Source organism: Mastigoproctus giganteus, chromosome 4 (genome assembly GCF_048544385.1).
Source record: "Mastigoproctus giganteus isolate SK-2022 chromosome 4, ASM4854438v1, whole genome shotgun sequence".
In the NCBI taxonomy this organism is placed as follows: domain Eukaryota; kingdom Metazoa; phylum Arthropoda; class Arachnida; order Uropygi; family Thelyphonidae; genus Mastigoproctus; species Mastigoproctus giganteus.
This window is the reverse complement of record NC_143578.1, coordinates 142187230-142213685: the sequence shown is the minus strand read 5'-3', so window position 1 is coordinate 142213685 and position 26456 is coordinate 142187230. Positions and strand designations below refer to the sequence as shown.

Below are 26456 nucleotides of genomic sequence, written 5' to 3'. Positions count from 1 at the left end.
CATAGGGGGCACCACATATTATTTTGATCTTGACGACTATTATTGTTACTACATTATCTCCTGGATACGGCAGATATGTATCATATATTTTATATTTAACCTTATTTTAATCATTAAATTACGTTCTCTGTCGGGTCAACGATGATTAATATATGCTTACATTTATAATTTACTTATATTTTCTTACTTTTGATTCTAAAATTTCTAAAAAAATTTCTTATCCATTTTTAATTCTTATATTTGGTTTAGATTTAAATTACTTAGCATATATTGATCATTATAGAAACAGAGAACTTCTTGTCATTTTTTGCCTTCAGTCTGGGTGGTTGGCCCCAGTTGAAGTCATCTGGATTGTGGGTAAAAAGCGATAACTTTTTTTTTTTTTTTTTTAAATCCTTTGCGTTTTCTTAAATTCCTGAATGGTATTATTTGATTGATTTACCTTTTCTATTATTATCTTCAGTATTTTATACACATTATGGTTGTAATGTATGATTGCTCTGCAACTGCATTGACCCCTAAATATTAGTTACAGTCGTTATAAGCATTAACTTTCTTTTCTTATTAGTGATATATATATATATATATATATTTTTTAAGGTCCTAGCCGCTGAAATCCCAGGAATGTAAGCGGCAGGAACATTCCTGCCGCTTACATTCCTAAAACCTCTCTTAGGCTTTTTGATTCCATTCAGAAGAGGGCAGTTGGGTTAATTAATGATTCATCTCTAACAGAGAATCTCCACTCGCTTTCTCATAGACGTACTGTTTCTGCTGCATGCCTCTTCTTCAGATACTTCCATGGGCACTGTTCTTCTGAATGGGCTTCTATAATTCCCGTCTTTCTTTCAGAACAGTCTGAAGACGTGCCGCCACCAGCCAACATCCATTTACTGTCCGACTTCAAACTCACAGAACCAACTTTTCATCTTCCTCATTTATTCATTCAACTGCCGTTTTCTGGAACAACCTTCCTTCATACGTATTTCCTGAAAATTGCAATCTTGTGTATGGCTATATTTAATGGCATTGTGAATTTGTTTAAATGGAACTGTTTCTTTAATGTATAGAGGATGATGCAAATAAAAATGTAAAAATTTACCCATATGTGTTTACTCCCTATAAATCTTTTTAACGACTTTATAAATAATAAGGGATAAAAAATTAATTGTATTATCTATTATATAAAGGGTGAATTTAAGTCGCTCGTGTATTGTGTTAAATGTATTTAATAGTGTATTGATGGTATACCTATTACCTATTAGAAGTATTGTCATCCAAATATCTCATATATAATTTAATATTAGAGAGAAAAGGTTGAAGTACTTTCTGTTGGATAGAATCTAAATAAATCTCGGACAACAGGGCTGATATACCCAGACCCATAGGCAGGCCATATATCGTTCGTAAACTTTGTCTTGAAACCAAAATTGCTTTGCTTTAAGTAAGAATGACATGAGTTCTAAAATACTATTGATACCGAGGTTAGTGCGTTTTATCAAAGTATCGTCTGTGGTTAATAATTCTTTTAAGGCTTGTAAAGTAGCTTCTATATGCACGTTCACGTATAAGGGAACAACATCAAAGGATGCAAGAATATCACTATCTGAAGTGATGTGTTTGGGTGCTTGTTTGGTGTATTATACCCGAAACCTGGAAAACCCCATAAGAGGTGAGATAATTTTGACAAGAAATGATAAATTTGTATGTGCGGAATGTTTGAATGATACAATGGGACGTAAAGGATAATCCTGTTTATGCAATTTAACAATACGGAAAATGGGAGGAAGAACATTGTTGCGTTGTGTATGCCTATCTTGCTTATCATTTCTGTCTCCTTAGTTTCACATCTAATTTATTCTTTAATTTATTAATATTAAATGTGTCATTTATTCTGTATGTCATTGCATCTGAAAGAATGTATCATTTTATCTATATATGTTCTTTTATCAATAATTTCAATAGTGTCTCCTTTATCTGCTTTCTGTATTATGATGTTGGAATTTTTTTTTTTTTTAGCATTAGTTGAGGCATATGCTAAAAAACACCTTCCCATTTCACCCATCCAGCTACTCTGAATGTTTGTCTAGTTCAGACAAACATTTGGAGTGACCAAATGTGTCTGAAATTCAGCCTTAAATTTGTTTAAGCTATCAACTTCCACAACAACAGGTAGAAGTCTGTTCCAGCAATGAACTACCTTTTGGCTAAAGGCAACCTTCCGCACATATTTTCTACAACTGTGTATCCTCAGTTTGAATCTATGTCCCCTCAAGTTCTTAGTCTGAGCAAGAGGAAGAATCCCATCAGCATTGATCCTGCTCAATCCATTCAAGGCCTTAAACACCTCAATCAGACTGCCTCTTGGGTGCCTAGTCTCCAGATGCTGCACTTTGCAGAACTTAAGCCTTTCTTCATAAGAGCATCCCTTTGTACCTCCTCACTAATCTTGTTGCCTTTTTTCTGTTCTTGTTCTATCTAGCAACTCTATAACCTTCCTAAAATCAGGCTTCCAGACCTGTACACAGTATTCAAGGTGTGGCCTGACCATTGCCTTATACAAGGAGTTAATCACCTCCTTATCCCTGCTCCCAAAATTCCTGGTTATCATTGACAACATCCCATGACTTACTCTAGCAGCCTGTCTGCACTGCTCAGAAAACTTCATATCTGACTGCACAAGTACTCCCACGTCTCTTTCATTTCCCACTACTCTCAGTTTAACACCACCCAGTTGGTACATTTATCTGGGTGTTACTGCTACCCATATGCAGTATTTTGTATTTATCAATGTTAAACTTCAGTTGCCACTTCTCGGCCCATCTGCCCTACTTTTCTAGATCCTGTTGCAGCAGCATACTGTCATTACTGCTATTAACAACCCTGCCAACATTTGTATCATCCTCAAACTTTGACATTAAGCTTGTTGACATAAGTTTTGATATACCTTCATCAATGTCATTGATAAATATACAAAACAACAATGGGCCAACACTGAACTCTGGGGGACACCACTAATAACAATAATCCATGAAGAGCAGTATCTGTTGATTACCACTATCTTCTCCCACTCAAACATCTTTTTATCCATTGTAGCAACTTGCCCTTAATGCCATACTGCTCCATTTTGTACAGTAGTCCAGTACTCCAATGTTCAACAGTATCAAAAGCATTCTGAAATTCAAGTACATTAATGTCCCAGTTATCCAAGCTAATGTGGACCAAGAACAGCTCGGATACAGTCAAACTCCGTTAACACAGCAAATTTTCGTATACTGACCTTGCAACAATGTTTCCCTCCCCTCTAGAATCTCCCTCATTCCTGCCATAAAGGAAGTACGTGTACATGCATATGTACTGTAAGAAAAAGAATACATGTACACATGTATGCATGCAATTACATACTGTAATTGTGTTTATGGCGAAGGTAAAGAAAGCCCACATGAAAAGAACAGAAAATTTTGGAGTGGTTTTTACTGTTGGAACTAGTTTGCTGTGATGGCATTTGTATTCTTGCTCACTTGGTAAACAAACGGTGGGTGTTATCGATCAGGAGTAGAAATTGAATGCCTTTGGTGCTTTGACCTCCCCCTACTCCGAAGTGAAGGGGTAACCTGACCTTTTTTCTATAGAATCATGGGTCGACTAGAGCAGGCCTGGGCAAACTTTTTGGCTGAAGGGCCACATTAGGAATTCAAAAAGAAGCCGGGCGCACGTAAAATACTATTTTTAGATATATATTATTTCTTATCATGAAGAAATATAACAAAAATTATTCTCTAACAACCAAGAATTTAATGAGATGAATGGAACTGTTTTACATCTTTTAACATTTTTTTAATTTCGGGTGTTAATTTTGTAGTTGAGATCTTAAAACTGCTTGTAAATGTTCATCGGTGATGCTTCATCGTAAAGAATTTTTATTATTTTTTTTTTTTATGTAAACCCCAAACACGAGAGGTGTTAGAACCTATAGTACTTAGTACCGTGCTTGGGTTGGAGGTTGAGAAGACGAAAGAAGATATTTGTTAACGCTGGACTTAAACTTCTGTAGACAGTAATTTTCAGGAAATACGTATGAAGGAAGGTTGTTCCAGAAAATGGCAGTTGAATGAATAAACGAGGAAGATGAAAAGTTAGTTCTGTGAGTTTGAAGTTGGACAGTAAATGGATGTTGGCTGGTGGCGGCACGTGTTCGGACTGTTTTGAAAGAGAGAGTGGGAATTATAGAAGCCAATTCAGAAGAACAGTGCCCATGGAAGTATCTGTAGAAGAGGCATGCAGCAGAAACAGTACGTCTATGAGACAGCGAGTGCAGAAACTCTGTTAGAGATGAGTCATTAATTAACCTAACTGCCCTCTTCTGAATGGAATCCAGAAGCCTGAGAGAGGTTTTGGGGGCACCACACCAGATGTGGGAACAATATTCCATGGCAGGGCAGATTTGCGATTTATACAGAGTGAGCAGCTGTTTGGAAGAAAAGTAGTGCTGAGAGCGAAAGAGAAAACCAACTTTTTTAGATGCAGAAGAAGCAATATTCGTAATGTGCTTGTGCCAAGAGAGATTAGAAGTCAGGGTAATCCCCAAAAGAGATATATCATTTTGCCTAGAAATCAGAGTGTCACTAAAGATAAGCATAGGAACAGAAGAATCCTTTTTGCGAGATATAAGACAAGACTGAGTTTTAGAAGGGTTGAAATCAACAAAGTTTTCTTTGCCCCACTGGAAAATTACCTGAAGATCCGCATTTAAGGAAATGGTAGCAGATTTTCGAGAAGTTGAAGCTGATTGAGCAGGACAAGGTTTCTCAAAATGGAAAGTGGAATGCAATGTGCTATCATCGGCAAAACTATGGATAGGATTTCCAATCAATGCAAGAAGGTCATTAATATACAAGAGGAAAAGAGTGGGGAAAGAACTGAACCTTGGGGGACACCGGCATTAGTGGAGAAGTTAGAAGACATAGAGCCATCTACCATCACCCTCAGTGAGCGATCAGAGAGAAAACTGGATAACCAATTACTAAAAACAGTTGGCAAACCAAAAGATGGAAGCTTGTTTAGAAGACCTTTATGCCAAACACGATCGAAAGCCTTTGAGATGTCAAGAGCAACTACTTGTGTTTCACTGAACCGTTCCATTGAATTAGTCCATAAATGGGTAACATAAGCCAGAATATCAACAGTACAAGAATATCAATAATAATCTACAAGAATATCAACAGTGGATCGACACTGACGGAATCCATACTGGCGATCGTTGATCAGATGGAAGGTTTATAGGTAGTTTAAAATTTGGCGGTTAATTTATTTCTCCATTACTTTAGAAAGAATAGAAGTAATTGCAACACGACGATAATTGGATGGGAGGGATTTGTTACCCTTTTTAGGAACTGGCTGGATACGAGCAAATTTCCAAGCAGAAGGAAAAAACACCTTTGGAATAAGAAAGTGAAAAAAGGTGGCAAAGAATAGGAGTAAGTTCAGGAGCACAGGTTTTGAGAACAAGTGGAGAAATACCATTAGGACCTGGAGCTTTCTTAGCATCAAGATTCATCAAAATCCTTCTGATATCCTTTTGACGGAAGGCCACAGGGGTCATTGAATGGAGCGTGTTGGGAATGGTGGGAGGTGTTTTAACAAGATCATTAATACATGAGTTGGAAGAAAATGATGATAGCAGGTCAGCTTTATACTTGGCCGAAGTGACAACAGAACCATATGGTTTGGACAGAGGTGGGAGCAGAGATGGGCAAAAGTTGCGGCCAATAGCTTTGGCAAGAGACCAGAATGCTCGGCTACCATGAGGGCAAGAAGCAAGTTTTCTACTCTTAGCCTGTTCAAACTCTAGTTTGGGCTGATTAATAACTGCTTTACAATTGTTGCGAGCTTTGGTGTAGGCAGAAAATGAAACTGAAGAATTAGAAACAGGCCAATTACGATATGCAACATTCTTCTCTTGAACAGCCTTAGCACATTTATTGGAAAACCAAGGTTTGCACAAAGGACGAGATTTTAAAGTGGAGTGTGGGATAAAGGATTCCATTCCTGCAAGAATAATTTCACTGAGACGATCTGAACAAACGTAGACATCAGAAGTTTTGAAATAGTAATCCGACAAAGGAAAAGAAGAAAAGAAGTCTCGCAGGTCATCCCATTTTGCATTCTTGTAATGCCAAACAACACGAGGTTGGGAATAACCATGAGATAAAGGTTCCATTGGAGAGGAGACAATCCCCAAGTTGTGATCTGAAGTACCTAAAGCACCTCTCACTTCAACCGTGTACTTAGAAGGGTTGTTTGTGAGAAAAAGATCAAGCGTATTGGCTGTATGATTAGGATTGTCCGGTATTCTTGTAGGTAAATGAACAATCTGTGCTAGGTCATTAGTAATTGCAAAAGCCTCAGCATCTCGACCTGCTGGGTCTGTGACTAGAAAACGGAAGCCAGCTGGAGTTGTGAACATTAAAATCACCAAGGAAAATTACCTGACTGTTAGGAAAGTTGGACTGGAGAAAGTCAAGTTGCAAAGAGAGGAAGTCAAAGAGCTCCAAGTGATTAGTGGAATTGGGAGAATGGTAGAGACAACAGATGAATTTGACACAATGAAGTAGAGAGATTTTAAGCCAGAAAAGATCAAAGAGAGGAGATTCCAAATTGCCAAGTCTCTGACAGGGAATATCAGAATGGACATATGCATAAGTACAACCTTTGAGGCGAAAAGAATCATACAGCGAATAATTTGGGCATCTGAGATGAGTAGTTGAATCAACCGATAACGGAGATTCTGACAGAAAATGTCATGGGATTTGGCAGACTGCAAGTGGAAATGGACATCGTTGAGATTAGAATTGAGAGCAAGTATATTTGTGAAATGAATTTGGAAGTGCTTGGGAGGTTTAGATCTTTTTTTCAGATAAGCTTGCTCTATTAGTTTGACAATTCATGGTGTATTCAATAGTAAGAAAAAGTGGGTGGGACATGCTGTATGAAGTAATGAAATTTTTGGATATGGCGTACACGTGGTAAGAATATACCCAGATCCTTGACATAACGTGGCCTCGACAATGCTCCCCGCATACACACTACTCGGACTCCCTCCAGCCACTATCTGGCAGAGTAGTGGTAGCAAGATTATACACTAGCTGATCCGGAAGCCTCCTAGAGAGTTACCAATAGGTTCGGTCAGGTGTACTAACTAACTAGCGGCCGACCTGCAAACACCGTTTTAGAGCTGTACCCTCGAAATGTAAGGAATATTGGAATATTTAGATTCATGATGGAAAATGTTTGTTCACATATGTAGGTTAATCAAAAAATAACCAACATTTTTCGGGCAAAATCTTTAAGTTTGTCGAATTTGTCCGAATTAAGAGTATTGTAAAATTTACAGATTTCCTCAAGACGGTGCAATTCCCTTAAATCGGTATCACACTGCATATTTATAATCTGAAGTTGTAGTTCACTCGGTGCACTATCAATTTCTATTGAAAATGGGTCACGCACTATTGTCAAACTTGTCTCAGTTTTTCGGAAGTCATCATTCAGCGCGTTGATAATTTCACAATATTTTTCAAATTTATTTTCTGGAATCTTCAGCAACTTCATGGTTGGAAAGTGGTCTACCTTGTTAATCAATAAATGTTGAAGGAACAATTGGAGTTTTAATTGAAATCCATTCAAACTTTTTACCATATCAGGGCGTATAAATTTTTCCCTTTTAACATGGTGTTTAAAGTAAGTGTGTCACGATGTCCAGGGTAAACGCAAAATCACAAATCCAGTTATCAGTTAATTCGGTAAAGTCCATAATATTTTTCAGTTTTAAAAATAGAATGATGTGATCTTTAAGATCCCGTACTCGCCGAAGAACTTTTCCTAAGCTAAGCCATCGAATTTGGCTATGATAAGGAATATTTGTGTACTCGGATTCAATATGTTTAAGAAAATTAACGAATTGTCTGTGTTTCAGGCCCCTTGATCGTATTAAATTTACTAATTTAATAATACAAGATGTGACCTGTTCAACTTTTAACACATGTTTACATAATACTTGTTGATGTATAATACAATGAATTGTAATTAAATTATAATGAGGATAATTTTTTAGGCGAAGGCAGAGTACGAGAGAGAATAATTTTGAGGCGAAGGCAGAGTACGAGAAATCTTTGGCAAGGAATGCAAAGAAAAACAGCAAAGAGTTCTTTACTTATGTAAACTCTAGAAGGAAGGGGATGAATCAGATTGGTTCACTTGATATCGATGGGTCAACTGTTGATGATCCTGCTCAGGTAGCTAACAAACTAAATGAATATTTTGCATTGACATTCACACATGAGGAGTTATTTAGCGAGGGGAAAGCCAGGGGTGTATTCAACTCTAGCAGTAAGCTAGAGAATCTTGTAATAACTGAGAGTAAAGTGGAGGAGAAACTGTTGAAGATAAACACAAGAAAGGCACCTGGGGTGGATGGGGTCTATCCAGTTATATTAAAGGAGGCAGCAGAGGAAGTAAGCAAACCCTTAGCCATAATTATGAGAGCTTCCTTGGACTCAGGGGAGGTACCCGCAGACTGGAGATGTGCAAATGTGACCCCAATTCACAAAGGAGGATGAAAGGCTGACACAAGCAATTATAGACCTGTGAGTTTAACTTCTGTTCCAGAAAAATTAATGGAGGCACTAGTTAAAGAAGCACTGCAGGATCATTTAGACAAGACTTCAGTTATAGCTCGGACACAGCATGGTTTTGATACTGTTGCACATGGAAGACTCCTGCACAAATTGGAGCAGTGTGACATTGGAGGCAAATTGCTGCTGTGGATAAACGGGTGGCTGAGTGGGAGAAGACAGAGAGTGGTAATCAATGGACACTGCTCATCGCGGACTAATGTTATTAGTGGAGTCCCTCAGGGCTCAGTGTTGGGTCCATTATTGTTTTCTGTATTCATAAATGATATTGATGATGGTATATCAAGCTTAATGTCGAAATTTGCAGACGATACAAAGGTAGGCAGGGTTGTCAAGGACACTACTGACACTATGCTGCTGCAAAGGATCTGGAAAGGTTGAGCAGATGGGCTGAGAGGTGGCAAATGAAGTTTAACATTGACAAATGTAAAGTACTACACATGGGAAACAGCAACCCCAGAGCAACGTATGAACTCTGTCTTACTACACTGACAGTTGTTGTTGTGGTTATTTGGTTTTTAGGAGCATTAGCAACTAAGGCCACATTGCTCCGGGGATGTGCGGTGTTCATTCCCTGACCTTTCCGCATCCTCCGTATTTGGTGGTGACGGGCTCGAACCCCGGTCTAATCAAGAAGCGTGTGCTACACACTGGTGCTCCTTCCCACCTGGCTACGGGGACTCTGACAGTGGTAGAGAATGAAAGGGACCTAGGGGTGGTTGTGCAGGCAGATATGAAGTTCTCTGAGCAGTGCACACGGGCTGCAAGAGTAGCTCATGGTGTATTGTCAATGATATATAGGAATTTTTCTAGCAGGGATAAGGAGGTGATTATTCCCTTGTATAAGGCAATGGTCAGGCCACACCTAGAGTACTGTATACAGGTCTGGAGGCCTCATTTCAAGAAGGATGTAGAGCTGCTGGAACGAGTACAGAGAAGGGCAACAAGATTAGTGAATGGAACAAAGGGGTGCTCTTACGAAGAAAGGCTTAAGTTTTGCAAATTACAGTGTCTGGAGACTAGGCACCAGCGAGGTGATCTGATAGAGGTGTATAAAGCATTGAATGGTTTGAGCATGCTCAATGCTGATGGGATTCTTCCTCTCGCTCAGAATAATCACCTGAGAGGGCATAAATTCAAATTGAGGAAAGACAGATGTAGGATAGACGTGCGGAAATTTGCCTTTAGCCAGCGAGTGGTTGGTTGGTTGGTGGAACAGACTTCCATCCCTTGTCGTGGAAGTTGATAGCCTAAATAAGTATAAGGCTCAGCTGGACAGGTATTTTGAACGAACAGAGGGGTGAAGTGGAAGTGGTTTGTTTTTTTTTTTTTTTTGGCTGATGCTGCATAAGCTTGCTTTCTTGCATCAAATGCCCTCTACTAATGCTAATACTAATCAAAAAATACGATTGTTGCCAGCTCAGGAGGTCAAATGGTTTAAAACCAATAACAAAATTAAAAAGAAATTATACTGTAAAGCAATTAGGCAGCATAAAATCCAATCATGGTACAATAGACCCACACAGGGCCGTGGGGTCTATTGTACAAAATGTCTCGTGATAAAGTTCCCTTGGGAGATATATTTTACAGTGTATAAGATATGTCTGTATAATTACTAAGTCAGTATAATTACTAATTTACTATTAGTTAAGAAACACATAAAATCCAAGGAAGTGAAGCCAGTCGACATCGCTGGACAGTGCAGTGTCGAGTCAGTTTGGTGTGACATAAGCATTGGGAGATCAAAATTGAGAGTAGGAGTGTGTTATAGGCCTAATGACTCTGATGAGTATAATAAGGAACTGTACAGGGAAACAGAGTCCTATAATGGGGGATTTTAATTTCCCAGATATTGACTGGAATTTGTTGGTTGGTCACTCACACACTAGCAAGGCTTTTGTGGATTTATTGGATGATTGTTTTCTACATCAGCATGTTCGGGAGGCAACTAGAGGGAGTAATGCACTGATCTGATTATCAGTGGTGATTCTTCATGCATTAAGAATCTGCAGATAAAGAAACTACTAGGAGGCAGTGATCACAGTGTGCTAAAGTGGGATTTACTCAAAGAGGTAACGACCATCAAGGGTAAAGAGAAGGGTTTTTGCTTTCGTAAAGGAAACTACTGAGACAGTATTTAAATTCTGTACAGTGGGACCAACTGATGATGTTACCAACAACAAATTCAAAATGGGAAGCATTCAAAGAATTTATCTTGGAAGCTACTAAGCTTTACATACCAACTAAGAAATATTGTTCAAGGTTTAGGCCTAAATGGATGTCAGATGAACTAATGAGACATGTGGCAGAGAAGAAAAAATTCATGGGATACATATAAATTAATGGGTGGCATGGAAGCCTATGATAGATATAATCTGGTCTATAACCAAGTAACAAAGCAGATTAGGCAGGCAAAGGCAGATTATGAGAAATCCTTGGCAAAGGATGCAAAGAAAAACAACGAAGAGTTCTTTACCTATGTAAACTCTAGAAGGAAAGGGATGAATCAGATTGGTCCACTGGATATTGATGGTTCAACTGTTGATGATCCTGCTCCGGTGGCTAACAAACTAAATGAGTATTTTGCATCTACATTCACATGAGGAGTTATTCAGGGAGGGGAATGCTAGAGGCAAGTTAAACTCTGGCAGTGAGCTGGATAATTTTGTAATAACTGAGAGGAAAGTCTAGGAGAAATTGTTGAAGATAAACATAAAAAAGGCATCCGGGGTGGACGGGATCTATCCAGTTATATTAAAGGAGGCAGCAAAGGAAGTAAGCAAACCCTTAGCCATAATTATGACAGCTTCTTTGGACTCAGGGGAGGTACCCATGGACTGGAGATGTGCAAATGTGACCCCAATTCACAAAGGAGGATCAAAGGGCAACAGAAGTAATTATAGACCTGTTAGTTTAACTTCTGTTCCAAGAAAATTAATGGAGGCACTGGTTAAAGAAGCACTGCAGAATCATCTAGGCAAGACTTCAGTTACAGCTTGGACACAGCATATTTTTGTTAAGGGAAAGTCTTGCCTTACCAATTTGATTGGATTCTATGATGTGGGCACAAAGGAACTGGATGCAGGGAATAACTTTGATATCATATATTTGGATCTTAGAAAGGCTTTTGATACTGTTGCACATGGAAGACTCTGCACAAATTGGAGCAGTGTGGCATTGGAGACAAATTGCTGCTATGGATAAAAGGATGGTTGAGTGAGAGAAGACAGAGATTGGTAATCAATGGACACTGCTCATCGTGGACTAATGTTATTAGTGGAGTCCCTCAGGGTTCAATATTGGGTCCATTGTTGTATTCTGTATTAATAAATGATATTGATAATGGTATGCCATGCTTAATGTCCAAGTTTGCAGACGATACGAAGGTTGGCAGGGTTGTTAAGGACACTAATGATAGTACACTGCTGCTGCTGCTGCTGCTGCAACAGGATCTAGAAAAGTTGAGCAGATGGGCTGAGAGGTGGCAAATGAAGTTTAACTTTGACAAATGTAACGTACTACGTATGGGAAGCAGCAACCCCAGAGTGACGTATCAGCTCTGTGGTACTACACTGACAGTGGTAGATAGCGAAAAGAACCTGGGGTTAATTGTGCAGGCAGATATAAAGTTTTCTGAGCAGTGCAGACGGTCTGCAGGAGTAGCTCATAGTGTCTTTTCAATGATATACAGGAATGTTTTTAGCAGGGATAAAGAGGGGGTTTTTTTTTTTTTTTTTGGCTGATGCTGCATAAGCTTGCTTTCTTGCATCACATACCTCTACTAATGCTAATGCTAATACAATGAATTGTAATTAAATTATAATGAGGATAATTTTCACAAATTTTAAACTGGATTTTCTTTAACGCTCTAACATTTTTACCTGTCAAACTTGGTGCTCCATCAGTTGTTACGCTTACCATTTTGTTCTATTGTAAATCATATCTTGTTAAGCATTTTTCAACTTTTTGGAATAGATCAGCTCCCATTGTTTGGTCTTTAAAAGATTCCATTGAAAGAAGCTCTTCAATAATTTCAAAATTAGAGGTACATCCACGTATGAAAATTAATAACTGCGCAGTATTCTTTTGGTCCTTACTTTCGTCGAGAGCTATCAAATACCATGTTATCAATTCTAATACTGATAATAATTGCTCATTCAAATTTGTATCGATACGCTCAGTTCTTCTTACTACGGTTCGCCGAGATAAATTCAAATTTGTGTTTAATGTCAGGACATATAATTCTTTTTTTTTTTTTTTTTTTTTTTTTTTTGGTAGTTGTTGGCGCATCGGCTTCTGTGGCCATAATGCACCTCCCAAGGTTCTTGCAGTACTTTGATCCAAGCCCGAGGCGGGATTCGAAACCGCGACCTTTGGGTTACCAGGCAGGCACTTTACCCACCCGGCTAGCCCGGTGGCACATATAATTCCACAAGCTTCAGTCATACATTCTTTAATATAGTCTCCATCAGTAAAAGGCTTGTTGCTTTTTGCAATTATATGAGAAATAACCAAACTTGCCTCTACAGTAGCTTCTTGTTCCTTAGTTAGCTGGGTAAACATATTTCGTTGTCTAGATAAATTTTAAATCAATCCATCAGCAATTTTCTTTCTCGCTTCCGGAGTTAAATTGGCACCATATTCGGAATGTTTAGTAGTGAAATGTCTTTTAATATTGTACTCTTTCAACACTGAGACACTCTCCCGTCAGATGAGACAAATAGTCTTGTTATTTATGTTAGCAAAAAAATATTTGTGTTCCACTGTTCATTGAAGACTCGATGCTCTTATTGAATTTTTTGTTTTTTATTCATTTTTAAAAGGGCGTGAATGTTATTTTTATCTCTACAGGCACCAAGATGATAACTGAAGATAACTAACTGCGGGATGACCATCAGAGAAAAGAGATTGGAACTGCGGCCGGTCAGCAGTCCTATCCTATTACTCCGCCACCGCAACAAAGCCGTTGTCATCATCACCGGTTGTCTGTTACCATAGTTTCTCGCGGTTTTTTATAATCGCAAATTATACCGTTATAAAAGCGCCCGTTGGCTCTCTCCGGTTCGCGCACAATTTCAAATTCTATCTCGATTTGAACAATAGACGATAAAACAATTTACAAGTTGAGAAATTCTATAATGTATTACATATACAAATTTATTTTTCAAAAAGGTGTCGCAAATGGCATAAAATAAGTAAACTTTTTTTCGAAAATACAATTAAAGCTCGCGGGCCGCATGCGGGCCATGGTTTGCCCGGGCCTGGATTAGAGGATAATTTTATTTATTATTACTGTATTTTTATTTTGTAATATATATATATATATATATATTTTTTTTAAGACACTCATGTGTGTAGAACACATTTAACAATGCCAGCACTTTCCACTTGACTTTGTTCATTATTCAATTAGTTTAAAATAATTATTGCACTTAAAACAGTGCAGTTTCGGTCTCATTAATTTAGATTTCGTCAAAAAATCAAGGAGGTTAAATCATCGTTTCATTTTTCTCCACAAATTTCTTCCAACTTTAAAAGATTCATCGCTATATCTTTATGCCATTCATTCCGAAACTAATTATGCACTGTTCTTTATTCATTAATACACGTCATAATGCCAACCAATGACTAAACCGATGTTATCATCTGTTCTGTTCATACACCAATCAGTATATTGTTTGTCACGCCTACCTGTCAATCAATATATCGTTTTCGACTTCTACTACAGACCAATAACATCCACCCCATCTGTTTACCGAGCAAGCAACACTACAAGTGTGGTACGGCAAAGTACAGTACACTGTACTTTCACAGCTAAACTTTGCCAAAATTTTCCGTGCTTCTTGTGTGGGCTTTCTTTACCTTAGCCTGTGTTTATTTACTTAAATAGTATTGTACTGCGCATACTGTGCGTACAGTACATGTACTGTACATGCATCATGGTGATTGCAGCATTAGGCTTTAGAAAAAAAAGCTTTCAAAGTCCTGTTTTAAAAAAGTTCCTCGCTTGTTTGCTGCAATGTTTCCCAGGCATCTCAACAGTTTAATTGGCAGGCATACTCTCATTCTGCTGTTCAGTGTATCACAGTGAGGTCTCAATTGCATTTAGGTCTTCTGTATGGGAAATTTTTGAGCCTTCTCCCGGACATATCTTTTTCTTCACCGATAACCTAGTGGTAGGCCTGATGTGTAGCTGAGTGGTCAGGAGCGAGAGTGCATAGCATCGAGTGGACCAGGGTTCAAACCCGTGAATACTAAATGCGATAAATATTTGACAATTTATTGTAAAGTCTACTGACCTGGTTGTCATTCCAGAGTATAAACAGGAAATTAAATTTTTTTTTTTAGTCACAAATGAAATCACCTGAACGAGGTGTCAAACTGAACCCGACAGATAAAACTGTTGGTTTCATGACGAGTGGGTGGAGGGACGCAGTGGGAGATGAGTCATTGAAATTCCATGAATCAGCACAGCACAGTCTGTTCTCATCATACATATGAACACAAAGAACTCTTTTAAGGCATCACTTAGCCATTCAGGACCGCAAGTGCAGTAGCACACGCTGTTTGAGTGAACCTGGGTTCAAGCCCATAACTGCTAAATGCAATTAACATTTGTATTGATTGATTTATTGTAAACTCCACTTACCTGGTGGTTGTGCTCGACTATAAACAAGAACATTATGTAAAAATTGAGCTAAGAGCTAGCTCGAGTAACACGGAACCTCGGATATTTCGGACTCTACTGTATGTGATATCAAAATTATTTTTTTGCATCCAGTTCCTTTGTGACCACATCATAGTATCCATTCAGTTTGGTCAGACAAGACTTCTCCTTTACAAACCCATGCTGTGTCTGAATAATTACTGCTGTCTTGTCTAGATGATCCTGCAATGCTTCTTCCTGTGATGCATTATTTTCCCTGGAACAGAAGTCAGACTAACAGGTCTGTAATTGCTTGTCACCCTTTGATCCCCCACTTTGCGAATTGGAGACGCATTTGACATTTCCAGTCTGTGTGGACTTACTGAGTCCAAGGATCCTCCCATAATTATGGCTTAGGGTTTGCTTACTTACTTTGCCACCTCCTTTAATATAACTGGATAGATCCCATCCAACCCAGTTGCCTTTCTTATGTTTAACTTCAACAATTTCTCGTCCAATTTGCTCACAGTTATTACAGATTCATTTAACTCCCTGTTAGAGTTTGATAAACATCTGGCCCACTCCTTGAATATCTCCTCGTGTGTGAATATAGAACAAAATACTCATTTAGTTTGGCAGCTCTCTGAGAATGATCATCTGCAGTCAAACCATTGATATTAAGTGATTGCTTGCATCATTTGCCAATACTACAACTAATAATAGTTCTTTTCAATAACAAAAACTTTTCAATTTTTGGTTTCCTTTGTATTAATATTCTTTGGTATTCTAGGTGTACCTGTTAAATAATAAGACTGTTGCAACAAAATAAATATAATGAAATATTTCATATAAATTATCCCCATTTTGGACTTGTATACGCTGTTCCATACATTACTTCCAAACACAGAAACATTTCTGGAAGTCATTTTCTGTAAGCCCCTTGTTCTTTTTTTCTGAATCTCTTCAGTGGACTGAAAATGGGTTCCCTTAACTATTTTTCATTTTAGGGTAGTGAAAAAAAGTCACAAGGGCTAGCTCTGGTGAACAGATAACATGTTGTATGCTGGAGCATTCAGCCATACTTCCACAATTCGGGTCTTTTCCTTCAAATGTTTTCATGCAGTCTTGTAAGAATTTCCATGTAGTATGTTTTCTTGACAGTCTGATTTGGAATATACAACTAGGTTGCAATTAGTGCAGATAATGAATCCCACGAAGTGTTCGCATTATTCTAATTTGCACTATTCGAAGTTATAATTATATGTAAAATATGGTAATGGTTCCGACACAACAGAAATAGGCAATGAAAAATTTTAAACATAAGTTTTTATATGTTTATTATCGAAATATTACAGTGAAGGATAAAAAGGATATACAGCCAGGCCTCGCATAACGCGAGTTCGATTAACGTGTTTTTCAATTACCACTAATTGAAAAAATTATACCACGATACAAATTTCCAGTTAACGCGATCTTTTTTTTTTTATGCGATAGTTGAAAAATATTTGAATTACGCGTTAAGCTTACTGCGCGTTGGATGGGCAATAAACAAATGTTTGCCTGCTCCTTGCATCAGTGTGGTCCCTCAACCATCGGAAGAAGACGTGTTACTTGTTTCTCTCCCGCTAATAAAGTCAATGCAGACTTGCATTAAAAATTCAAATTTTTAAATGAGCCAGATGAAAATATTACCGCAAAGAAGGTAACAGTAAAAGAACTAGATAAAATCTTTCGTATCGCAGAGAACCTCAAACAAAAGGTTTGAGGTTCTCTGCAATATTTATTTCGCCAGGGCCCAGAGAAGATTGTTGTCGGCTATCGGAAATTAATTGATGAAAAGAGAAAGTCAGCACTGTTCAAATATTTCTTCATTGTGTATTTTATGTCTGAGGTTCCCAAACTTTCTCGGTTCACGGCACCCTTAGTGCCTCAGTAATTTTTTCGCGGCGCACCTAGACCAAAAGAAATACCTAACAGTTCCGTTTATTAAGTAGTTAGGTCCAAACAACTTAATAAGAAATGTTGAAATTGTGAACTACCTCGTGATAATAGTTCGCGCGGTATTTGACAGATGTTGAATATTGCTGTGTTTCCCTCGAATATTTAAAATATTCCACTGTGGACAGTTTGGGAACCGCTGTTTTAGGCAATAAACATTTAGTTCCATAATTATTTTAATTATCTTTTGCATTGTATACAGTTAAAAAGTTAATTAAAAGGTATCTTTGAAATTCTTTATGGACATTCTAGAAGGACAAGGACCAATTATAATTTTTCCTATTGATTATTATATTCGATTAACGCGTTTCTGTCTTTCGCAATGTGCTTGCTGGACGAAATAATCGCGTTAATCGAGGCCAGCCTGTACTTAATTTAAATTTATTGTTAACAAAGTCATTGAGTACTGTAATTACAGAAAGCAAATTAAAACAAAAAAATTCTAAATATCATTCCTAAAGGTAAGCTTACACTGACAAAAACATCTTTATTGTCCTTAGAAATATTTTAGCAGCGTAGACTAAACTGTTTTCTCTTTCTATAAATCTTCGTACATATGCTGGTAGATGCAGAGTGCTTTATCCCCACATCTTGGCAAATTTGCATGCTTCAATTGAGGTTAGGGTCAACATTCCATAATTTTTTGCTTCATAACTTCTACAGCTCGAAAGATATCATCGAATTCCTTGAGAGTGAAATCCTTTACTTGCACATTATCTCGTTCTTCTGCATCATTGTCGGCTTCTTCAAATGCTCTTTTTGATCTAAAAGTAGGATATCATCATCAGTCAATTGTTCTGAGTATGAATTGAGCAGTTCCCGAATATCGTCATTTTCTAATTCATCAAATCCAAGTTCTCTTCAAATATTTCTTCTATAACAGTTTTTTCTTCGAAACCACTACTAATTGCACAATGAGGAAAAATGTGCTTCCACATTCCAAACATATTGTTTGCAGTTATTTGCTGCCAAGCATGCTGAATATTTTCTATTGCATATCTGATGTTATAATTTTTACAGAACTCTGTTAAGGAAATTGCATCGTCTCCTGTAGTTTTAGCAATTGCCTGTTCAAATGTTTTTCTTATGTAGTAGGCCTTAAATGTTGCGATGGTCCCTTGATCCGTGGGCTTCAACAAAGATGTTGTGTTTGGCTGCAAAAAAATGAAATTTACATTTTCACATAATGAACCGAGTGTAGTTGGATGACCTGAAGCATTATCTAAAATCAGTAGTACTTTAAATGTGATGTTGCTTTCCTTGCAATATTCTTCATGCATTAAGAATCTGCAGATAAAGGAACCACTAGGTGGCAGTGATCACAGTGTGCTGAAGTGGGATCTACTCAAAGAGGTAACTACCATCAGGGTTAAAGGGAAGGGTTTTTGCTTTCGTAAAGGGGACTACGATGGTCTGCGACAGTTCTGTTAAATTCTGTACAGTGGGACTAACAGATGATGTTACCAATAGCAAATTCAAAATGGGAAGCATTCAAAGAACTTATCTTGGAAGCTACTAGGCTTTACATACCATCTAAGAAATATTGTTCAAGGTTTAGGCCTAAATGTATGTCAGATGAACATATGAGACATATTGCAGAGAAGAAAAATGCATGGGATACATATAAATTAACATGTGACACAGAAGCTTATGATAGCCATAAGCTGGTCTGTAACCAAGTTACAAAGGAGGTTAGGCAGGCGAAGGCAAATTACGAGAAATCTTTGGCAAAGGATGCAAAGGAAAACAGCATAGAGTTCTTTACTTATGTAAACTCTAGAAGGAAGGGGATGAATCGGATTGGTCTACTTGATATGGATGGTTCAACTGTTGATGATCCTGCTCAGGTACCTAACAAACTAAATGAATATTTTGCATCGACATTCACACATGAGGAGTTATTTAGCGAGGGGAAAGCCAGAGGTATATTCAACTCTGGCAGTAAGCTAGATAATCTTGTAATATCTGAGAGTAAAGTGGAGGAGAAATTGTTGAAGATAAACACAAGAAAGACACCTGGGGTGGATGGGATCTATCCAGTTATATTAAAGGAGGCAACAAAGGAAGTAAGCAAACCCTTAGCCATAATTATGAGAGCTTCCTTGGACTCAGGGGAGATACTCATAGACTGGAGATGTGCAAATGTGACCCCAATTCACAAAGGAGGATCAAAGGCTGACACAAGTAATTATAGACCTGTGAGTTTAACTTTTGTTCCAGGAAAATTAATGGAGGCACTGGTTAAAGAAGCACTGCAGGATCATCTAGACAAGACTTCAGCTATAGCTCAGACACAGCATGGTTTCGTTAAGGGAAAGTCTTGCCTGACCAATTTGATTTGATACTATCATGTGGTCACAAAGGAATTGGATGCAGGGAATAACTTTGATATCATATATTTGGATCTTAGAAAGGCCTTTGATACTGTTGGACATGGAAGACTGCTGCACAAATTGGAGCAGTGCGGCATTGGAGGCAAATTGCTGCTATGGATCAAGGGATGGTTCAGGGGGAGAAGATAGAGAGTGGTAATCAATGGACAATGCTCATCGTGGACTAATGTTATTAGTGGAGTCCCTCAGGGTTCAGTGTTGGGTCCATTATTGTTTTCTGTATTTATAAATGATATTGATGATGGTATATCAAGCTTAATGTTCAGGTTTGCAGACGATACAAAGGTTGACAGGGTTGTTAAGGACACTACTAACGCTATGCTGCTGCAACAGGATCTGGAAAGGTTGAGCAGATGGGCTGAGAGGTGGCAAATGAGGTTTAACATTCACAAATGCAAAGTACTACATATGGGAAACAGCAACCCCAGAGCAAAGTATCAACTGTGTGGTACTACACTGACAAGGTATGTTCGTGTCAGACGGCACCCGTGATTTCTCCCATCTCTGCGTGTGTTTCGCTGTATCGAGGACAGTACACTGTCAAGCCAGAGACTTGAAAGTGTGTGGGCCATGTCTGTGCAGTGTGATATGTTGTGCCCATTGTTTATCTGGCTTATTGGCCACCAGGCCCCTAGTGGGGCCCGACGAAGGTATAAGGTATGTTCGGTACTACACTGACAGTGGTAGAGAATGAAAAAGACCTAGGGATAATTGTGCAGTCAGATATGAAGTTTTCTGAGTAGTGCAGACAGGCTGCAAGAGTAGCTCGTGGTATCTTGTCAATGATATATAGGAATTTTTCTAGCAGGGATAAGGAGGTGATTATTCTCTTGTATAAGGCAATGGTCAGGCCACTCCTTAAGTACTGTATACAGGTCTGGAGGCCTCATTTCAAGATGGATGTAGAGCTGCTGGAACGAGTACAGAGAAGGGCAACACGATTAGTGAATGGAACAAAGGGTTGCTCTTATGAAGAAAGGCTTAAGTTTTGCAAATTACAGAGTCTGGAGACTAGTCACCGGCGAGGTGATCTGATAGAGGTGTATAAAGCCTTGAATGGTTTGAGCATGCTCAATGCTGATGGGATTCTTCCTCTTGCTCAGAATAATCACCTGAGAGGGCATAAATTCAGATTGAGGAAACACAGATGTAGGATAGATGTGCGGGAATTTGCCTTTAGCCAGCTTGTAGTTGGTTGGTGGAACAGACTTCCATCCCTTGTTGTGGAAGTTGATAGCCTAAATAACTTTAAGGCTCGGCTGGACAGGTATTTCGAATGAACGGAAGGGTGAAATGGAAGTGTTTTTCTTTTGGCTGATGCTGCATAAGCTTGCTTTCTTGCATCATATGCCTCTACTAATGCTAATGTATTTTAACAGTTGGACAAAAATAGCTTGAAAACCAGTCAGTGAATACAGCTTGGGTCAGCCATGCTTTCTTATTTGATTGCCAAGTAACTGGAAGTTTACTATGGTTGTAACCTTTTAGAACAAGAGGATTTGGGGACTGATAAACAAGCAGCATCGGTTTGAATTTAAAATTGCCTTGAGCATCGCCTCCCAATAAAAGTGTTAGGCGATCTTTAGACACTTTAATCCAGGTTTAGTTTTTTTCTTTCTTAGAAATGTAAGTTCTGGAAGGCATCCTTTTCCTGAGTAAACTGGTTTCATCCACATTAAATCATTGTTGATCAGTGTATTCAGCATCTTTGATAATTTTTTTTTAAAACATCAAGATATTTAGATGCTGTGTGCTCATTTGCACTGGCCCCCTCACTGGTAATTTTAACATTATGCAGCTAAACTCAATTTTTAAATCGATCAAACCAACCAACACTTGCATTAAATGTTTCTTCTGCTTCATTATTTTTTTGATTTCACTCTCTTAAACAAATTTCAAGCTTTTGTCTGAATGGCTTCTCTGCTAAGCAGAATGCATTTTTGATTGCAATCTTCAATCCATACAGTTAAAAGACGCTCCATTTCTATTCCTTGTTTGATGTTTGCAAACCACAAAAAGCTAATGAACAACATTTATAATATTCCATACCGTAGATTCAGGCATTTCGACATCTCATCTTATTTTAGAGTGACTACGTTCATGTTGTTCAGTCACATCAAATTTTTGCTCTAATCTAATAACGAGCCACTTCTTTTTTGTGCTCATAGTGTTTTTATCTGAAGGAATCTTCCTTTTGTCTATTTTGTTAAGGGCACTTCTTAAAATGATTAAAACAAATTACAAAAGCTAACATATATTACGACAGCAGCAGCACATGCACACGCAAAGATAGTGAAGACTGAAGTAGCAGAGTCTAAAACCCTAACAGTAACCTCAACTGCGCACTAAATCAAATATCACATTATTCGAACTAGCATTAATCGCAACCTAGCTGTAATAATTCCTTTAATATTTAAGAAACCAAGAAGCATGGATTTTGATATTGTTTCATTTTTTTGGTTTGGTAGATTGTTTTATCTTTCATTTCATCGACTGTCTTTTAGTTTCTGGCTCACTTTCATCACAAGTAATTACAATATTCAAAAAGTCTGGATCTTCATTCAAAATTTTTGGCATTTTTCTTATACCCAAATTTTCAGTTAAAATTTGTCAAATTATTTCTTTGTCCTATTTGAGTTCTGATATAACTATTCTAATGCTTAAATGATGATCACTTCTAGTAACTGTCCACACCCAATCCACACTTTCATCCACTTTCATGGACACCAGATGACCTAGTTGATAATAGTCTTCCACATTCTGTTTTCCTTCTAAAAATCTTCTATGCCATTGAAACACGCAAGCTGTTGGCATAGTATCTTCCCCAGAAACTTTATATAAAATGTCATGACTTTTAGTTGTTTTCTTTAGTTTTGTTAAAAATTTGAGGTTGATTTATTCTTGAATTCTTTTTCTGTCATTTTCAAGCAAACTACAAAGAAAGAAGGAAATGAAACCTGTCTTACCGCAAAACAAATGAACATGTTGGAATGGGACTTTGCAAACAACAGTGGAATCGTTTGATCTCAACTGCCATCCCTTTGTCTCACAGATTGTCTGCTTGGTATATAATGGTATACTTAGTCTTACTATTCAAGAGCCACATCTTTTATCTGATTTTTTTTTTTTTTTTTTAAGTCCATTCATAAATGCATGAATCGCTTACTGTTTTTACCATAACAATCTATCTGTCTCTCCTTCCAGTGGACGGATTTTAATGAAATTTTGTATTTGGTTCTTTTGGGAAGAATAAACCATTCTAAATTTAACTAAATTTGAACCAACAGAAATATGATTTTATTTTTATTTTTTTTTTTCGCCTGTTAAATTTTTAGTAAATTTTCATGAAGTGTCTGTTAGTCACTGGGAATATTATGGGATCAATTCCAATTCAAAACTGCCTATTTCCACATCCAGAAACCTCTATTAGTGTTGGGCTTTCCTTGAGAAGGAAAAGTCGGATCATCACCAAATTTTGAATTTGTTTTGTTGGTTGGTCTCTGTTAAACTTTTAAAGCAAATTATGATTTTATAGCCACTTTCCAGTTGCTCCAAAAGAAATGAAATTGTTTTGAGCATTACTCTAGAAGGAAAAGTTAAATAGACATTAAATTTTCATTGTATGTTTTGTGGTCCACGTGGAACTTTTGAGTCCAATACCAATTTCATAATGAGCTTATCTCCTCCTTGTAATGAGCTTATCTCTTCCTCCTTACTTTTACTCATAAAACTAAAACAGAGGAAAAATGAAATGAAAGAAGATGAGTTCCCCTACATTTTTTGATGTTCAGGGAAATTATTTAAACAATAGGTTGTTTACAACCTACTGTCTGTCTTCAGTGTTTAAACTACCTTTATTTGCCTGTTTATAAAACTAATTATTCAATTAATTTTATTATTTTTTAAATAATCCTAAAGTGAATTTTTAGTTTTTAAAAGAAAAAATGCCTTAGAGTAATATTTTATAGCTTTTTAATATGTAAAGCAAATTGTAGTTAATGTGTGTGCTCTGCTTCCATTGTTATTTTGTGTAATACATTACATATTAACATTACATTGACTGAAAGATTATCCTGATTTTGCCACTGAGTGCTTGTTAGCGCTGAGCGTTACTGTTAAGTGTGTGAGACATCTGATAACAATATAATCTTATATATTGAGTGATGAAGAAGCAAAAAAAATGTAACAAAAACAGAAATTAATTCTAAATTTTAATCACTGGTTTCTTGTGTATAGGTTAGTGCAATTATATCAGTTGAATTTGTAGCCATATACCAAAGTAGTTAAGTTGGTATTGTTTTAATTGTACTTCATTAATTTTGGAACGGTGCTGTCTGGGTGATGATCTCTGCTGAGAACAAGTAACATTAGTCTTCTCCACTGGTGAAGCATTACTTATTCGAGGTAGTGCAATACCATGGCAACTCGTTGTGAAAGTATTCACAATATGATATACAATTAAAATACAATGCCTACTTAACTACTTTGTTAGATGGCTACAAATTCAACTGATGCTATTGCACTAATCTATATGCAAAAAACCAGGGATTAAAATTTATAATTAACTTCTGTTATTGTTTATGTATTGTATGTTTTAGTGTTATTTTGTTTTTCAGTGTGGTATATTTTTAGTTGAACTAGATTAAGATATATCGCATCTTTTGATAGTTAGTATTTAAGAAACCTGTGGAAGAAGATGAAGAAAAGAAACCGGTAATTAAGGATTTTCATATGGATCCAGAATATCACAAATTTGTTTGTAAAGAAACTGAAGGAAGTGAGAAGTCAAATATGCGACGATTTGTCCATAAGAGAGCTTTGGATTGTGACAGTGAAACACAGAAATGTGTTCCTAGCAGTGAAAAAGGTATGTGCATTTTTCAGTATTATATAAAGTATGTTGGTTTATTGCACTGATTTCTATGTGCTGCATATGCATGATGCTGGTCCCCCCCTCACTTTTTTTCCCCTGGAATTTACAGTGGGAGAACAAAATAAAAGCTCCGTTTTATGCATTATAGATTGACGTAAATAAACTGAATATCTACATACACATAGTTATTAAAGGTTTAGTGTTAATGTTATTTATTAATCTTATTTTTTTACATCATCAGGTTTATATATATCAAGCTAATTCCATCATTCTTTTGTTCAATCTCTTCTGTCATGCTCTGTAAGTAAAGTCTTTTTTGGTTCTGATAAGAATACTGGATTTCACCGTTTTGTTTATCAAAACGGTGAGATCCAGTATTCCTTATATTTTGAGGGTACAGCTTGAAAACAGTGGTTGATAGATGGTCCACTGGACTGAAGCTATTGCTAACCACTTAGGGTTAGCAATAGCTAACCCTAGTTGGTTAGCAATAGTAGTTAGGTTCAGTAGGATGCATCGGGAATAGGTAGTAGTGCACTGGAAGAAGTCTGAATAGTATATATGCAGGAGGCATTATCAAGGTGATGTTATGCCAAGGAGCTGATTATAGACTTGCTGCATATGCTCTATTCAAAAATTTTATTAATTCATACATATCTCCTTTCCTCCTCTCCCAAAACTTATCTGGAAAAAGATCTAAACCTCAAAAGCTTCCTCATTCATTTCTCAAATTTATGTGGTCTCATTTCCAACCTCAGTGATGTATATTTCTACCCACTATCTTCCAAACCCCACTTACTTTACCTGACAATCTCTCTTCACCCGACTTTATTCAGTTGCTTCAACCACTACTCATCTCAGTTACCTTAGTTATTTACTTTAATTCTTTTGTTCAGGGGTGGTACTTGTGCATATGTCTGTTCTTATATTCCTTGTCAGAGTGTTCTTAATTTGTAATAACCTCTTTTTGGGGTCTGGTTTGTTATTACAAATTAAGGTTATTAAAGTTTAAGGCAAATGACCTTGTTCATTTGCCTTAATCTCTCTCTCTCTCTCTCTCTCTCTCTCTCTCTCTCTCTCTCTCTCTCTCTCTCTCTCCCATTCTGTCACCTTTGACTGGTGTGTCTACCATTCTCCTAATGTTACTAATCGCTCAAAATTCATTACCTTTCTTTGAAACTCATCTTCTCCAGTGGAACTTTCTTAACAGACAGGTAATTTCCCTTGGATTGATAATGACCTTGTTCATTTCCCTAGTTGAATATCAGATGATCCTAACCACATGCACAACACTCAATATTTTCTTCACCAACAACCCTTAAAAAAATGTCAATGTTGGTGATCCTTTAGGCAACACAGATTACAACTTGGGAATGGTACCTTCTCCAGCAGAAATTCTCTTCCCTATGGACATTCTAAAAATGAGATGGCGAGATGGCCTGCATGATTTCTGTTCCTGTTTTCTTTGATGGGCTTGCTATTTTAAATCTTCTGATCCCAATGTTTGCTCAGACTGTGTCAGTATAATTATTCTTGTAGTGATGAAATCCTTTATTCCACCCTAGACTAGCGCGTATTGTCTTTTATCAGGACCTAATGTTCCAAACAAATATGCCAAGGCCATTCAAGATAAGAATGTAGCATATTGCAATTGGCTTGTATCCAAATCATCAGCTTCATTTTCTGCCTACATTGTGACTCTCAATAATTGTAAAACAATTATTAATTGATCCAATCTTGATTTTAAACAAGCTAAGAATCAGTGGTGTTTTTTTTTTTTGTCTGAATGGTAGTTGAGTATTCTTGTTTATTATTATCTCTTTCTTCTAATGGGTTTTCCCATCCTGTGAAGGGTA

At 37.3% G+C, this 26456-nt stretch overlaps 1 protein-coding gene across 1 annotated transcript in view; it reads left to right on the top strand.

Moving 5' to 3' along the window:
- The window catches only part of LOC150087103 (uncharacterized), a 415820-nt gene that overhangs the window by 257847 nt on the left and 131517 nt on the right, over positions 1-26456 (top strand). The window contains exon 4 of the mRNA XM_090371812.1: positions 24396-24594. Coding sequence (XP_090227938.1) covers positions 24396-24594 — 199 coding nt within the window. The remainder of the gene's footprint in view (positions 1-24395; positions 24595-26456) is intronic.